The sequence below is a fragment of the Cnephaeus nilssonii genome (assembly GCF_951640355.1).
Source record: "Cnephaeus nilssonii genome assembly, chromosome: 19".
Taxonomy (NCBI): Eukaryota; Metazoa; Chordata; class Mammalia; order Chiroptera; family Vespertilionidae; genus Cnephaeus; species Cnephaeus nilssonii.
In genome coordinates this window covers 47,192,740-47,209,796 of record NC_137090.1, presented here as the reverse complement: position 1 = coordinate 47,209,796, position 17,057 = coordinate 47,192,740, and the positions used below count along the sequence as shown (strand labels likewise).

General features: G+C 50.7%; 1 protein-coding gene across 1 annotated transcript in view; it reads left to right on the top strand.

The window, feature by feature from the left end:
• Positions 1 to 5,002, top strand: part of LOC307115728 (phosphofurin acidic cluster sorting protein 2-like) — a gene marked incomplete at its 3' end in the record, with an annotated part of 39,361 nt that extends 34,359 nt beyond the window's left edge. The window contains exon 2 of the mRNA XM_079799109.1: positions 1,406 to 5,002. Within this exon, the coding sequence (XP_079655235.1) occupies positions 1,406 to 5,002 (3,597 nt within the window). The remainder of the gene's footprint in view (positions 1 to 1,405) is intronic.
• Between the last annotated feature and the right edge of the window lie 12,055 nt (positions 5,003 to 17,057).

The window sequence follows — 17,057 nt, the reverse complement described above, 5'->3', positions numbered from 1 at the left end:
ACCTTCTTATGTGCCTCGGTTTCTCTCCCTGCTGTGTAAAACAATCGGAAGGGCTACCAGAGCAGGTGGACCAAACCTGATTAGTGCTCCCCCTGAAAAGCCAGGTAGTTTAGTTACAGTTGTGTAGGAATTTCCCTCTGAGGCTCCTGCATGTGGTGAGGAATGACCTCTGACACATCTGCAAATATCTTCAGTTGCCTAAGAACACCTGAGATTCGTGTAGCAAGGAGAATGTGCTGCTTCAAGATCTTCTGAGCTGAAGAAGATAAGCTCTCATTTATACAGACAAAGTTTTCTCCCCACACTCTCAAAAGGCAATTCCAATAGAAAAGCCAGAACCAGGGCCATTTTTCCTTCTGTCTCTCCTTAGCCTAGGATGTGTAAACCATTAACCTTAGTTCCACCAAGAGTATTAAAAAATATGCCTCAAATAAAGTCAGCAGCACAAGCAAGGGAAGGTCCTGGGTCCAATAGACAATTCACACAAGTTCACCCGACGGGCAGGGAACTGGTGGGTCAATGGGCCCTTTGCTGCATCCAAGCACCAGGTGTAGGTGTGCAGTGTGGTGCTAGGCGAGCTTTTCTGAGATCCTGCTGTATTGTGCCAAGTAAATGTCAATGTAAGAAGCAATCAAAAATGTGAACAATTGCTGAGATTTTATCTGAGCCAAACTGTCAATTGCCTTTAAGCAAAATTTCAATGGATTGAAATAATACTCTTGAGAATGGTAGCTTTCACCTTATTTTAGATATTACAATCAAAAGTGGAGATGTATGGGGGTTGCATGAAATCCATTGTTGACAGATTGCATAAAAAGTAAAATGATAGACACATACTTCTTTCCGATAGGTGCATATAGGAGACAACAGCCAATAATTAACTCAATAACAATGATGGGATTTGTGGTCTCCGCAGAGCACAAAGTGTCCAGAACAAGGAAAATTCCTTTGACATTCAAAAGCTATGTTCTTGTAGATTCCAAAAGACAATAGGCAGGTTCAGTAAAGGAAAAGATTGATCTTTTCTTAGAGTAGATTCCAGCCTAGGACATAGCGACCCACTATAAACTGCTTTGAGTTAAAAAGTTTTAACTTTAGGACATTCTTTGTGACAACTTTAGGTCTCTGAGATTAAAAGACCACCACCCAGGCCTTCTCTGACCTAATCACAGGTTAATGAGTGGCCATTTTTTATGTCTCCACACTCGATCACTTATGCCCCACCTCTTGTCACCAATCATGTCCCTTCTCTGTCCCACCACAGGAGGACAAACCATCAACCCTGAGTAGGAAAAGGACCGGTAAGGTGCCAGCAGCTGCAGCTTCCTCACGAAATGTGGGCCTGGCCAGCACATCCACTGTGCTCAAAACACAGGTACCCCAGAAGCTGTTCGCCACCTGGGTGGTGGACTACTCCAGTCCCACCTGCGTGCCCAGGTCGTGCAGTCTCACTTTAAAGAAGCTAGTGATATTCAAGAAGCTGGCAAAGGACCTCAAGTTTGTGGTGATTTCCCTGAAGATGCAGGACTGCAAGGGCATCCTTAGGTCCCAAGAGATTGTGCTGCCCGCCAGTAGACCAGTGCAGACCGACCTGGCGCTGACCTTCTCCCTGCAGTACTCCCACTTCCTCAAGGGAGAAGGCAACAAACTTCAGGTCATGCTGGAGCAGAGGAAGCTCTATAAGAACAGGGCCGTCCTGGAGTACAAGACACTGGCCACGGGCGCCATCCACATGGCTGAGGTCATGCAGCGAAACCCCAAGTGTGGCCAGATGCTGAGCCTCTACAGCAGTGTCAAGGAGTCCTCCACCAAGGTGGCCGAAATCTGGATCTCTTCCCTTTGCTGTCAGCCCATCGAACCCGAGGACAGCGCCAGGCAGGCCAGCCCGAAGGCCAAGTGTGCAGGTAACTACACCGAGGGGCAGGATGAGAGCTCCTTTTCTGAGCGGGAAACCAGTTGCAGTAGAAAGCACAGACAGGACCTGCACAAGGATGACTTTGAGAAGGAGAAGCCAAAGAAGCAGCGGCGATCAACACGAGGAAACTTGAAGCGAAAAGTCCTGGCGCTGTTTCACAGGTCCAAAGTTTCAGAGAGGCGCCGTCGGTCTGACATGATGGGGAATCCCAAGAAAAGTGACCCATACATGGAGGATGATGAGAGCATCCACAGCATCCCCAGGCCCAAGCTCAGGCCATACTTCGAAGGCCTGTCAGTCTCCAGCTCGCAGACGGAGATGTGGGGCAGCCACAGTGACAGGACCGAAATGGAGACTCTGAGTCTGGCCCACATGCCAGAGAAGGCATGGGCCCTGGGCGCCAAGCAGCTAAGTGACACTGAAAATGCATTTGTGGCCTGCAGCACACCCACCAGCAAGGTGGACAAGATCCAGATGACCGGCCTGTCTAGGCCGCCCATTGACCACGAGGACAGCGCCAGGCAATCCAGTCCCAAGGCTGAGTCCTCGGATATCTACTATGAGTGCAAGTGTGAGGACTTCTTCTCACAGCTGGAGGCCAGCTCCAATGACTCCCACAGGCAGGACCAGGAGGAGGATGACTTCAGTGAGGGGAATGACCATGTCAGAAGAAGGACCATGACCGGGCAACAGACCTACCATGAGAAAGTCCTGTTATGGCTGCACACAGTCCAAGTGTCGGAGGAGGTCCTGGACCCTGAGCAGGACCCTGGCGAGCATGTCCTGGAGGTGGAGGAAGACCTGAACCTCCTGTATGACATGCTGGAGAACCCCAGTGACAGTGGCCCCGACATTGAGGATGATGACAGCGTCCTCAGCACCCCCACACCTAAGCTCAGGCCATACTTCGAAAGCCTGTCTTGCGTCCCAGACATGAGGGACAATCACAGCGTCCTCAGCAGCCCCAATCCCAAACTGAGGCCATGCATGGAGGGCCTGTCAGACTCCAGCTTGCAGATGGAGATGTGGGGCCACCACAGCACCAGGATCCAAAAGGAGCCTCTGAGTCTGGCCCACCTGCCTGGGATCACGTGTGCCCCGGGAGGCAAGCAGCCAAGCCACAGTGACTCCAAATTTGTGGCCTACAGCACACCCACCACTAAGGTGGACAAGATCCAGATGGCCTCCCCGTCCAGCCAGCAAATCGATCATGAGGCCAGTGGCAGGCAGGCCAGCACAACGGCCCTGACCTCGCCTAACGACTCTGCCGGCCCGTCTGAGAGCTTCTTCTTTCAGCAGGCGGCCAGCTGCAGTGCCGCCCACAGGCAGTCCCAGGAGAATAACTTTGAGGAAGGGAACCTGATAGTAAGAAGAAGGTGCATGACCTGGCAACAGAATTACCACCAGAAAGCTGTGGCATCTATTCTCAAGGCCAAAGTGTCGGAGGAGGTCATGTCCTCAGAACAGGCCCTGGTGAGGCATGTCCCCAAAGTGGAGAAGGCCCTGGTCCGTCGTCGGTATGACATTGTGGAGAGTTCCAGTGAGAGTAGCCTAGACATGGAGGACGATATCAGCGTCCCCAGCACCCCAAAGCCCAAGCTCAGGCGATACTTTGACAGCATGTCAAGTCTTAGTGGCTCTGACTCAAAGGCTCACAGAATTCGCTCCCCTAGGAAGCAGCTGGAGGACAGTCGGGAGGCAGAGTCCTCTGCCCGGGCTTGGTTCACCAGGAAGCTGCCATCCATAGTGCGCTTCACCAAATCTCTAGTCATCCCCTCCAGCAGGTCCAAGAGGAAGCAGGCTGGCCACCGAGGCTGTAACACATCCCTGAATGAGTGGTTCAACAGACCGGACAACGAGGACCCAGAACCACAGAGCCAGCGGCAGATCCCTAGGAAGCCTGTGTGTGACCAGCTAAACAGCATCCTCATTTCCCACGACAAGCTGCCTGAGAACATCATGCTGGTCAACACCTCAGACTGGCAGGGCCAGTTACTTTCGGACATCCTGCAGGGGCTCACGCTGCCCATGGTGTGCACTTGCTCCACAGATGACGTCCAGGAGGCCTTCAGCATCATCATCTCCTGGATGCGGAGATACTGCACCTGCACTTCCCAGGCCCTGACACCTGTGAAGATCGCGGTGGCAGGAGCACAGCCCTACTTCAGCGCTGTGCTGGGGGTCTTCGTGGAGCAGCTGTCCCACCAGCCACCACAATGGCTGGACTACATACGCTTCCTGGTCATCCCGCTGGGTTCCCACCCCTTGGCCAGCTACCTGGGCTCCATGGATTGCCGCTACGACAACTTCTTCCAGGACCTGTACTGGTGGGACCTGTTCAACAACCTGGATTCTCTGAACACCTTGCAGGACACACAGGACGTTGTGTCGAGAATCACAGAGTATGTCGTGGGGGCCAATTGTGTCTACCTGCTGCCCATCGCAGAGGCCATACTCATGTCTAAGCAACAGCGCCCTGACGAGAAGTCCTCCAAGAAGCTCATTCCCTTTGTGGGGGCAGTGATGGTTGGAAGAGTGGAACCGTCTTCTGCCATGTCAGGAGACTCAGATGATGCGTCCCCCTCATCCAACACCCTCTTCCCCCCGTCAATGAGTGGGGGCCTGTCATCCCCCAGCCAGAGTGTCCATGCAGACATGATGGAGCTTCAGGTGGATTACTGGACGGCAGTCCAGCCAATAGACAAGAAGAGAGTTGCGGAGAAGAAAGACCTGCCTACCGCCAAGAACACACTCAAGTGCTTCTTCCAGACTGTCCAGGTCAGCAGGCTGCCCAGCAGTGATGAGGCCACAGCAACACCCGCCATGTCCATGACAGTGGTCACCAAGGAGAAGAAGAAGAAGGCGCCCAAGAAAACCAAGGATGAGGATTTTGAGTCCAAAAGCCAGTGCATCAAGGGCATCAGTCGCCTGGTTTGCAAGGCCAAGCACCAGCAGAACATTCTGCCCGTCACCATTGATGATGTGCAGTGGAACGACGTGACATTCCTCCAGCTGGCAGCCCAGTCGTCGTCCCACGTCAAGCACTTCCCCATCTGCATCTTCGGACACTCCAATTCCACCTTCTAGCCCTGCCCCTTTCCCTGCCCCTCACCCTGCCTTGGCCAAGCCCAGAAGGGCCCAGCTGCTTTTCTGTGAACAGTTCAGTTTACTACAGACACAGATCCTGGAAACCCAAAAAGAAACCATTTTGGGTTCGAATGCACTCACAGCCTGGAACTTAAGGGGGTTTCACCTCACTGCGAGCTCCTCACTGGAGGGCAGTGTTGAGCTGGAGAATCATGGGCGATGTGTTTTGGCTTCAGGATGCCCAATATTCCCAGCGAGAAGCTTCTGGCCTTGAAGACCTGCCCTTCCTGCAAGCCAGGACTCTGCTTCCCTGGGAGCCAGCTCCAGCCTGTATCCAGCCTCAGAGCTGGGTGGCAAGAGGTCAAGGGCTGGCCTCTGATTGCAGGCATCTGAGCCTTACCACATGGAGGCCAGTCAGCACAACCTTAGGATCCAGCTGCCAGCCAGCCAACTGGCCCCAGCACCAAATACTCGGGGTTCCCAATGAACTTCAGCCTCACAGGGAGAGAAAAAGACCTGTATGGTGCACATCGCCCTGGCACACTGGCTAGACAAAGTGGTCGAATTCCTGAGCAGTGAACCCATCTTCGTTCCTGTCTGGTACTACAGAACAATGCTACCACCCAACAGCTGTGGGACCAATTACTTACCAGGTGAGCCCCTCCCCCTTCAGAGCACATGGTCACCAGGCCACATGTTGGCTGTTTGCCTTCAGGTCACTGCGCTGTCTGAGTGTTTGTTCCTCTGAACCCTCAGTGAACCCCGGAGCCAGCTCATAGGGCTATTGTAGGGACTGGCTGGGTCCTCCTGGTAAGTTTTCATGGGTTCCTAGACAGTGGAGAGGTCTGCTGGAGGGGCTGTGATTGAGCCAATTGGTCATTTTCTCTTCCTCTTGAGGAAGCCTCTGCCAAATTTGTGATTGTCTTTGGGGCCTTGGGCTAAGCTCTTTTCTCATTTCATAAAGAGATTGGAGATCACATTAGGGGTCCCCGTCCCAGTTGAATCCAGATCAGAGATGCTAGGGGTGAGCAGTGGCGTCCCAGGGTGACCCAGCTATCTGAGATGGGGCTGGTTTGGGCTCATTCATTCAGCAAATATATTAGAAGCCCAGCCAAGTACAGACACATCTCTAGGCACTTAGCATAATCCATCGCACAGAGCAGACCCCAAGTCTGCACTCCAGAGTTTCCTTCCAGTCGGGAGCGATTCCGTCACACTAGGCTGCACAGGCTCGTAGTGTCCACAGGACTGCCGATGTGATGTCCTCCTGGCCTCCTCTCCCTATGGCTGCATCTTCCCGTATTGTGAAGAGGAAGGTGAACCTCTGTTCCAGCAGAAATGGTGAGTCCGTTTTGGGTCAGAGCCAGGAGGGGAGTATGGGGACTGTGATTTCAAGGTGCTGGCAGAACCCTGGATCCCACTCATGGTGGGATGTCTGCAAGAGGTTAGAGGTCTGAGGGCTTCTCCTAGAAAAAAGGACACGAGTCAGAGAGCTGTGCATGTGAATATGGGTGGTGTGGGCAAGTAGTGGGAGCTTAGTGAGAGAGTCAGACCCTCAGAAAATTCGTACCCTTCTGCTCCTAATCCCAGCCCTGCCTGCACCCCTATCCTGGGACCTTGCTCACCAATCTGGTATAACCTCCTTAATGGCAGCTTAGCAGGTGTACCCCACCCTGTGGGAGTTGAATTTTAGTGGGAGGCCAAGAACCACACAGGACAGCTAGTGAATTAGGCAGCATGTAGGAGCAGGAGCCATAGTATGAGGTGATAGGAAGGCCCTGGGGTTCGTTTGTTCACTCATTGGTCAGTATTCCTGAAACTCGTACTCTGTGCCAATGGGTGACATGAACAGGGTGGACACCAGCCCTCTCAGTCCTAATGGGAGGGAACAGGGAAACTGAAAGAGCATATCAGTTTCCCTTGAAGAAGTGGACAGGTGGTTCCCTCATTGATCCAGAGCTGTCAGTTAGGAGTGCTTTCTGCCAGCTCCTCCTGAGTGACCAGGCGCGTCTCTGTCAGGACTTCCAGGTTGAAGGTGGACAAGGAGTAGGTCTGGCTTCTGGATGGGCAGGAGCAGGAGGCAAAGGACCTCTGGGAGGGCCATGTGGAAGGAACGTGCACACCTCAGACTCTGCTGCCCACCTCTCTCTCTCCCCAGGGCCATCTCCTGCATCCTGGGCATCTGGCTGGACCAGTACCTCCAGAATTTCTCAGCCTGATGATGCTTTTGGCCTCCGTAGACCCAACTTTCCAGTCCCTGACCTGCCGAACCAGGTCCAGTGGCTCCATTCACGGTGGAGCACCTGAGCCCACTGAGGCCGAAAAAGGAGGAGGCGGCGGCCTCCGGGGGTGGTGTGGTTGAGTGTGCCTTTGGAAGGCACACAAAAGGAAGTGAGGGTGTTTACATGTCCTCTTCTTGGATCTGCAGAACCAGCTCCAGAGCAACATCAGGAAAACCCTCCAGAGGCAACACCACCCTAGTGACCGTTCCAGAGCCAGAGCCGGATCCAGGCCCAGCTTTCACTGAACTTCAAGAGGCAGAAGAACCACCTGCAGCATCTCACCCAACTAATGCGAGGCCAGATCCCGGGCTACAGCACGTGTCAGCTGCCATGGCAGAGAGAGCACCCCCCACCCCCATTTAGATGCAGTGTTAAATGTTTTTTGTTGATGTTACATATCTTTATAATTTTATTGTATTTTTTATGATATTTAGTAACATAGAGTGTATTGTAGAAAACATTTAATGAAATACTCACAAATATAACCTTAATTTAGATTCTATAAAATTTAACCCTATTAACCCTCAGAGCTTTGAGCAAGTCTGTTTTTCTGGACCCTGACCCATTCAGGGAGAACTGTCCTCACCTTCTCCACCTGCCCTTCCTGTAGCCAGGACTCTGCTTCCCAGGGAGCTGGCTCCCCCCTGTGCCCAGACTCAGAGCTGGGTGGCCAGAGGCCAGGGAATGTCCTCCCATTGGGGCATCCTGAGCCCAACATGGAGGCCAGTAGGCTCAGCCCTGGGCCTCCAGGTTGACCCCAACACCACTCTCTCAGGCTTCCAAATAAACTTGACCCTCACAGGGCTGAGAATGTATAGTGCAGGCTGCCCAGGAACAGTAACTTGATGAGCTGATCAAATACTTGGTGCCCAGCTTCCTGGGTAGCGTCCCCAAATTCGTCCCCACTCACCCGTCTGTTTTAATACAGAATATTTGCTACTACCCAACATGGGTGGGACCAACCATGTACCATGTGAGCCCTGCCCATCCATAGCACAGTGGTCACTCAGCCACCTGCTTGCTGTGAGTCTTCAAGTCACTGAATCTCTCTTAGTGTTTGGTTCTCTAACCATGGGGAGTACCTAGGCCCAGCCTCATAGGGTTATTGTAGGGACTCGGAAAGAGGGCTTCCTCCTGGGAAAAGGCCCTGTGGGTGCCTGGACACTGGAGAGGTATGCTGAAGGGGCTGTGGTTGTTCTAATTGGCCATTTTGTCTTCTTCTTAACAAAATTTCTGCCTTATTTGTGATTCTCCTCAGGCCTTAGGTTAAGCTATTTTCTTTTGTGATAAAGAGAGTGGAGATTCCATTAGGGGTCCCTGTCCTGGGTGAAGCCAGATTAGAAATCCCAGGGGTGAGCAGGGGGCCCCCAGGCTCACCCAGCTATCTGAGATGGGGCTCATTTGGGCTCATTCATTCAGCAAATGCCCTGGCCCCAGGATCGCACTCCAGCGCTTCCTTCTAGTCAGGAGTGATTCAGTCACACCAGGCTGAACAGGCAGGTAGCGTCCACAGGACAGTCATGTGACTTCTTCCTCAAAGTATCGCCGCATCTTCTCATATTTTGAAGTAGAATGTGGATTTCTGGACCAGCAGAAAAAGTGATTGGGCTTTGGATCAGAGACTTAAGGGGAGTATGGGGACTGTGACTTGGAGAAGGTGGCAACACCCTTAATCCCACATATGGTGGGATTTCTGTAAGATGGCAGAGGTTTGAGGGCTTCTGCTAGAAAAAAGGGAGGGAGTCAAAGAGAGCCATGCATGCGGATTTGGGAAGTGTTGGGGAGTGGGGAGGGGTGTGGCTGGACCACACAGAGAAGAGCTCCCAGAGGCTGGGGTTAGGCAGGAGCACAGAGCCTCTCAGGTCAGTGCCCATGGCCTGCAGACTGGAGGAATTCCTGGGGTGGGGGCTTGAAGTGGGATTTCAGTGATGGAGATGGGAGGTTCCCTTCCTTGGAAGGCACACAAAAGGCAGTCATGTTGTAACATGTTCTCTTCCAGGATCTACAGAAGCAGCTCCAGAGCAAGATGAAGAAACACCTATAGAGAAAATGCCAACTCTGTTGCCCTCTCCAGAGCCAGAGCAGGCTCCAGGCACAGCTCTCATTGAACTTCCAGATGTGGACCCACCTGCAGCTTGTGAGCAACTCACCTCAGCTCCTGGGAGGCCTGCGGTCCCAGGCCTTGTGCCACAGTGTGTGTCAGCTGCCATGGCAGATGGGGCTCCCACAACCCCTTTATATACAGTTTGAAAATATTTGTGTTTATTTTGTATACGGTTACAATGTTACTGTATTTTTCTCATACTATTTAGTAACCTACAGTCTAATTTAAAGAAAATGTAATGAAATACTCTTAAATATAAATTTAATTTCGATTCTATAAATTTAACTCTATCAACCTTTGTAGCCTTGAGGAAGTCTTTCTTCTGGGCCTCCATGGTGTTACTATGAGTCATAGGTTGGGAATAAATAGTGTCTCAGGAGCCATCTGCTCTATGAATAGGACGTTCTTGAGGTCCAGGACAATGGGACTTTGGGTGAAACTGACCGAAGAGTGTCGGGGCAGGGACCCTTTATGTTAGGGCTATCCATGGGAACCCACATTTCCTTTGACTTCATCTCCCAACAGCACATGAACAAAGCATGGTCTTAAGCACCCCCTGTCTTCCACATTGCAGAATGCTGTAGGGTTTAACCTGCAGCAAACAGTTCCTGAACACTGACTGCCACCTGCACCTGGAGAGAAACTCCACCCTGCTCCACGCATACTGAACAGCATTCTGAGCATCTCCCCTGTTGGCCCGGGGTCCACACTCATGTACTCCACATGCACCGCTTCCAAATCTCCTTTGGGGTCAGAGCCTCTTTCCACCCCTCAGCCCCTGAGCTCTGGTTCAGCTGGGCTTTTTCCTGAGGCTCTTCTGTCTCACCAGAGCCCAGTGGCCATTCTTTCTCACTCCTCACGGCTGAACAAGGGTGTGGATGCAGCCTGGCTTCTCCCTTTACACCAGTCCTCTTCAGCGCTCCAAGCCACCCTGGAGAGAAGGGACTAACACCCTTCTAGGCACCTTGCCCTGGAAGAAGCTGCAATGTCTCAGGACTAATGGGAATAAGCTTTGGACCAGGCACAGTCCATGCCCTCAAGATAAGCACCTCTCTGAGCTGACACGGGTATTAAGGGAATTCTAGTGGGATATGAGGAGTCCTACGGTTGACCTGGTTCCATAAGCATTGAGAACACGAGCCCCTCTGGGGATCACAAACAAGGCTCTTTAGGATGGGTTTCCAAAAGCAAACCAGAAGATGAATAAGGATCTGACTTCTCACTTTATCCTGATTTTTCATGTGCCAAGGCAAAATAAGGAATCATTATGAGATTAAACAAAGGCTCCATTAAATAGGTGATGGGCCATTTTACATTTAGAATTGCTGGTAACAGTAGAAATGGATCAGAATTTGGAGAAATACATTTTAACAAAAAATGGTTTTAGAGTAAGGCCTGTGTGCTGGAACTGCTAAGTACTAGGGACCAGTGATGCTAACGTCTTTTCCATCACCATTCTCTTTGGAATATAGATATATGAGGACAATGACGTGATGTGGTTCCCATAGCACAAGTGGGCTTAGGGTGACAGGAAGAGGACATTTCTTTATGGAGAAGTATTGTGTGTCTACTTCCAAAGAGAGTACCTAAAGAGAACTTGCCATTTCTAGTCTGTGGAGATATAGGATATTAAACAGGCAAGCCAGGCATTGAGAGACATTTCAGGCAGAGGGAAGAATTAGAAAAACGGAATTGAGTCAGGAAACAATAAGGGATGTGGGGGTGGGGTTGCAAGTACTGGGATCATCAGGAGCTTGGTTCCCAGGACAGGAACATGGAAGGCTGAGCAGAGAACAAGTCAGATACCCACTCTGGGAGCCCTGGCATGATGGTTCCTAGCAGTGACCAGCAGTCCTGGTGCAGGAGGAGAGAAGGGAAGCAGATGTTCCTGAGTTTGAGAGCAGGTGGCAGGAAAAGGGAGAGGGAATGGGCAATAGTAAGGGGAGAGTGAGGTGTAGGCGGGGAGAAGTCAGGCATGTCCTAAATGATGACAAGCTGCAGAGTATGGTGAGGTCAGGATGTCCCTGAAGTGGAGGGAGGTGATGGTCTCAGCACTGAGGTGCTAATGAAACAGTGAGGTAGGAGGTAGAGGCGGCAACCTCATGGACAAGTACCGAGTTTCCTGCATGTGGGACAGAAGAAGATTTTGAAGACAGTTGCCTAATTTGTCCCTAAAGAATGTAGCCTGATTGAGGGGTTGGTAGGAGACTGTGGCAGGAGATAGGAGTGACCCACCGGGATGATGGGATCTCAAGGAGGGGGCTCCTTAAGCAACAGAAGCATGTCAGGAGGTGGCCCTGTGCATACACTTGAGTGCTGACTGGCCTGCTGGCACCACGGAGAGACACCCACCTGTGGGGAGAGCCAGCGCTGCTCAGGTAGCCCCTGTGTCCTGTTTGTTTCTGAAATCCTCAGGTCTGAGCACCCTTTATGACCTTGAAAAGTCCAACGCTAATGACATGACCCTTCCAATGACAGATAAAGGGACCGGTCATTTAGGATGCTCAGCATGAGCTCTCCACTCTTTTCCAGTGTCCTTCCTCCCTGCTCCCCTCCAGTCCTTTCTGCTCACTGGGAATCCGGAGGTTGTCTGGAATCCAGGCCTAGCTTTACTCCTCACACCTGGAGGACCATCACCAAGTGGTTTCCCCAGGCCCCCAGCTGCTAGCTTTTAACAAACCATTGTTATGATCAGCTCAGTGAAAAGGTTGACTCTCTCACCTCTAGAGGGATAGCCACACAGTCTTAAATAAACCCAATGCACTCTGAGAGAACACAGCTCAGAAGCCCAGGACACAGGAATAGGGATCCAGGCCTCTCGGCACAGCTGTGTGTCTCATTCACTGTGCCCAATGACCTCCATGGAGCCCTTGCTTTACTTATGCCTTCTCCCCTCTGTCCTCCACGTCATGCTAGGGCATAATCTGGCAGGTATGAGGCGCCGTGTTGATATCTGGGCTCCTGCTCACTCACTGAAGTCCCTGGATTCTCAGAAGTGGATCCAGACTTTAAAGGAATAGCATGGCTGGGACCAGCAGAATGCTTTGTTCTGCTCATGCCTGGTACCTGGCACGTTGGCTTTACTAGGGAGCAGGGGCAGCTGTGGACAAAAGGCCCTGCTGAGAGAGAGGGTCACCTATGCTGGAGGCCAGAGGGAGGGTACCCTGCTGGCACCTTCCTGGGTAAATCCCCCTGCAAATCCCACAATGAGATTTGCCCAGAAGTGGCATTTTTGACAGCATATGTAGGCAAAGAAAAGCAGCAAAGAGGCCATATCTGGGAGAGGAGACACTTTATTGATACTCAGCGTCTCTGGAGGCCTCGGGTTGAGCTGGGCTGACTGTTTTTTTCCAAAGGGGTGCCGCTCCGTGGCTCTGATTGTGGCAGTTCATGGCTGTGCCCCCACCAAGGACAGAAACTCAGAACACTGAACATGTCTTCACTCTTGTCTCTTTCCTCCAAGATAAGGGACAAATCATTTTCTCAGAAGTCCCACATCTAAGCTTATGGTGACAGCGTGAATGGGTCCAGTTCCTCTGGGTCATGAAACAGGCAAACAAGGCTGTTGACAGTGAGAAGAATTTCAGGTTCCTATAGGGAGGGAGAGGGGCTAAGTCAGAACAGCCTCATTTCTCTGTGGACAGAGCAGGCGCTGAGCTGAGGGTGGGTAGGCGAGATGATGTGGACTATCAGATAATTCAGGTTACGGGACAGTTGCTGAGCCTGAAGGTGAAGCCCCTTCAATCACACAGGTTTTTCTTTCCATAAGTACTAAGATGCCTGCTGTGCCCCTGCAAGGCCTTGGGGGTTGCACCAGTGAAAAAACTGACCTGCAGGTTCCTATCTCAGAAGAAACACTTATAGAGGTACAGACCTCCCATAGACACACCTCTAACCAGAGATGTGCAAGCAGCCAGCCTGGTTCTGCTGAGGTTTCCTGCTGGTCACTGCCCTCATGTTTCCCAGGTTTCAGAGTCTGTTCCTTGAGTTTACGAGTGGACCCCTTGCTTCCCAAAGATCTCTATCACCAAGAGGGAGGTACACAATTGACAGATGTCTCTAATATATCACATGTAAGGTCAAAGACACTTTACAGAGAAAGATCTTCATACATGGCTGCCGGGAGAGAGGTAGGGATAGAGGTGCACACACGGTGGGACACATGATTGTACATGTCTGTGTCAGAAGTGACAGCTGCCAGGCAGTGGATCATCATATTTTTGTTACTTAGAGGGGATTTATATTAGCTTCCAAATTAAATTGAAGAAAAAAAAATTGAATGAATATTCCTTAGAGAAATCCTTGAAGTTTATGAAGCACCTTCTGAAGAAGGCAAACTTGTCAAAGTTGGATCAAGGTCATAGTCATGAGCTTCAAGTGCACTGCCCTCCAGTGGACAAATGAGACATGGCACACATGTTGTGGGGCTCATGGTTCTGTCAGCAATAGAAGCAGACACCAAACTAAACCTTTGACTGGACTTGCCTTTAGAGCAAAATAAAATTGATTAGAGTCAATATTTTGGGGTGCCTTCTAGTAGAAGTCATTGTCCTGTCATTTCACACTAGGAAGACACAGGCTTTGTCTTAGGTATGGCATTTCAGGAAGTCTGCATTGAGCTTCTGAGTCAGACCCTGGGTTCCAGGAGAGAAAAGGCAGACAAGGTCCCAGCCCCGGGACTCCAGGGCAGGGGCAGGGAAGTTTGGGGATAATGGGCCTACATCACAGTGCCATATGTCTGGTTGAAAAAAATACTACATAAACCAAAGTATGTTGATGGAAGACTTTTGATTAAACAATAAACAATTTAGAAGATTAGAACATTACCCTCAACCTATTTGTAAATTTTCATCTACATTCAAACACAGTTATTCCAAATATGGGGTCACCCTATATTCCCATTCATTTAACATGAATATTATCCCTGCCCTTTAATAATTTTGACCTATGATTGCATGGCTGCATAGCTCCTCTTATGATACACTGTACGTAACTGACCTGCTGCCCACCTCTTGGCCAACCACATCTTGTTGGCCTCTGAAAGTGCAGTTTGGCTGCTGTGAGCTCCAGGTAGCTTACACATGTGGAATATTCACTAACCTTCCAGAGCTCATGCACCCTATTCTTTTCCCTTAAAATGCAGGCACCTCTTGTTTTACCTCCTTCTTTAGATCAGAAGCTCATTCTAGGCTAAGATGCTGCTCAATCAGATCTCGATTCAGCTATTAGCACAGTGCTTGGCATATGGTGAACCCTCAGTAAAGAGGTGAATAGCACTTTAGTTCTAAATTAGTTACTCACGGTGACAGAGAACTTTAATTATTCATCAAATCCATTCACCTAACTTTGGGTGTACAGCTGGATGGCACATGAGCTTCTATTGTCAGTGGGAGAGGAAAGGGACTGATGAACACCATGGCAGACCTGGTGGATACAATCCCCCAGCATGCACTTCTTTGTGACCTGTCCCCTCATGCTGATGGAAATACATGAGGATGAGGTGCTAGGGATGAAGAATGTACATGATGGAAGAACTTTGGGATTCTGAGTGACCACAGAAGGATGGGTCTCTCCAATTTGAGCATCCTCCCCCCACACTAGCACTGGTATGTGGGAAAATATATAGTGACACACTATGGAAATTTGGGGGGATTTTTCTATAATCCAGCATAAGTTAATTCCCCTCTCTCTCAGTAATGATCTTGGGTAGGATTAGAAGAAAAGCAGACTCAGAGGAGGTGACAACAGAAAGGAAAAGGAGGTTGGAGGTACTACCTACATGTGACAGTACTCCTCCTCATTTCCAGCTATTCCCAACATGAGCCTGAACAGCCCTAAGAAGCACTTACTGCATAACCCACGGTGCAGGCAAGAGAGAGATGGGCCATGACAGGCACAATGACTTATCCAGGATCCAGAAGAGGTAAGAATGAGGGGTTGAGTCTGAGCCCAGGTCTATCTCCTCAAATCTGGGACCTTGGCTGCAACCAGAAGTTCTAAGGTGCTGGGGAGAGGGGTGTATTGGTGCCACTGTGTACAGATAACGTGTTTAATAGGGAAGAGAGGTCTGCAGACAGTGCCCACAGGACTATTTGCATAGCTGTCATGAGATGAGGGGACTCAGGCAAGACAATCCCAGGTATTGAGGTCACTTTCCAATAGAACTTGGACACCCCATAACCAGGCTCCCACCTCTAGCCCCACAGGCAGCTCACTTGCCAAGAGGCATTTGCCAGCGCAAGATATTCTCTTGCTGTGTTCCCAGTGATTGGTGCTCTTGCTTCCGGAGACCCCGCAGTGAGAGGTTTTCCAGACGGTGCAGATATTTGTTCAAGCCTTGTTGCTGATGTTGCTGGCCATTTTCTAGAATATGGCCTCAGGTAACACAAGGTGGCTGGGGTCAGACCAGTCCTGGCCAGGCCACCTCTGTGAGCCATCCCTGTGCAGCCTACATACCCCCAGGACAGAAAGAGGTTGTTGGGTCTCAGATAACATAGCAGTCCTGTCACAGTCACACCCCAGGACAGGGCAGGCAGATGGAGATCAGCTTCCAGAGGGGTCCCTTATCTGTGCCAATGGGAATCCTAGTCCTCATGGTGTCATGTCTTTTCCTCTCCAGTGGAAGTCTGGGTGGATCACACTGTGTGTGTGTGTGTGTGTGTGTGTGTGTGTGTGTGTGTGTGTGTGTACTGGAGGGTTAAGGGGCAGAGAACTGGAAAAACAGGGCTCTGAGGCTTTCCCCCTGGTGACTTGGTACTGTCTTTACAGAGCTCCGAACAGGACAACAGAAAGGAGCTGACAGACAGGGTCCTCAACTCCATGCCCCTGCAGGAGGCACAGGTGCCCCATCCATCCTCCAGCATGCAGCATAGCCGCAGGGTGAATGCAGGTGCTGAGGTGACCCAGACTCCAGGATCCCATGTAGTTGAAGAGAGCCCTGGTTTCCAGAAGATGCCTTGTTATTCCCTCAGGATCCCTCCGAGATTCCAATTTCCAAAGAAATCTGGTTCTCCATCTCCTCCTCCCAACCTACTCTCACCTCCAGACCTTTTCAGAAGAGATGAAAAGTCACTGCCCACAAAGTGTTAGGAATATCAGAAGAGAGACTTTGTACTATTTCACATCATGCTCAGTCAAGAGTATTTGTGCATTTTTCTACAGACTTTCCCTTTTAATGTCCATGTTGTCCTGACAATCCATCTCTACATATCCATGTTGTCCTGACAATCCTTACACACCTCCCATACTTACACATCATCGTGATTAGTAGGGATACTTTTCCCAAAAGGACACGGGACTCAAGGTACCATGTCTGTTGCTTTGCCCTTTGCTGCCCAGAGGATCACATCCCTGTGGTCCCTCCCGGTCAGGAGCTGGGTCCTCCCTGGGCTGCACAAATTACCAGGAGGGGGACCTGTTATCAGGGCTGGCGATCCATCTCTTCACTGCTGTGGGACCTTGTCATGATCTCCTCCTGTTGCCATGTCAGCGGTGCTTCCCTGAACACCCCACTTGTCCTAATATCCAGACCCTCCCACCTCAGGAAAAGCCTGTATGTTCTCATCTTAGAATGAGATGTTTCGTCAGAAATCCCAGGACTGATGCTGTTAATACAGGGAGGTGCTGTCTCTCCTCTGCAAAAAATGACCTAAGGTACTAATGTGTTTCA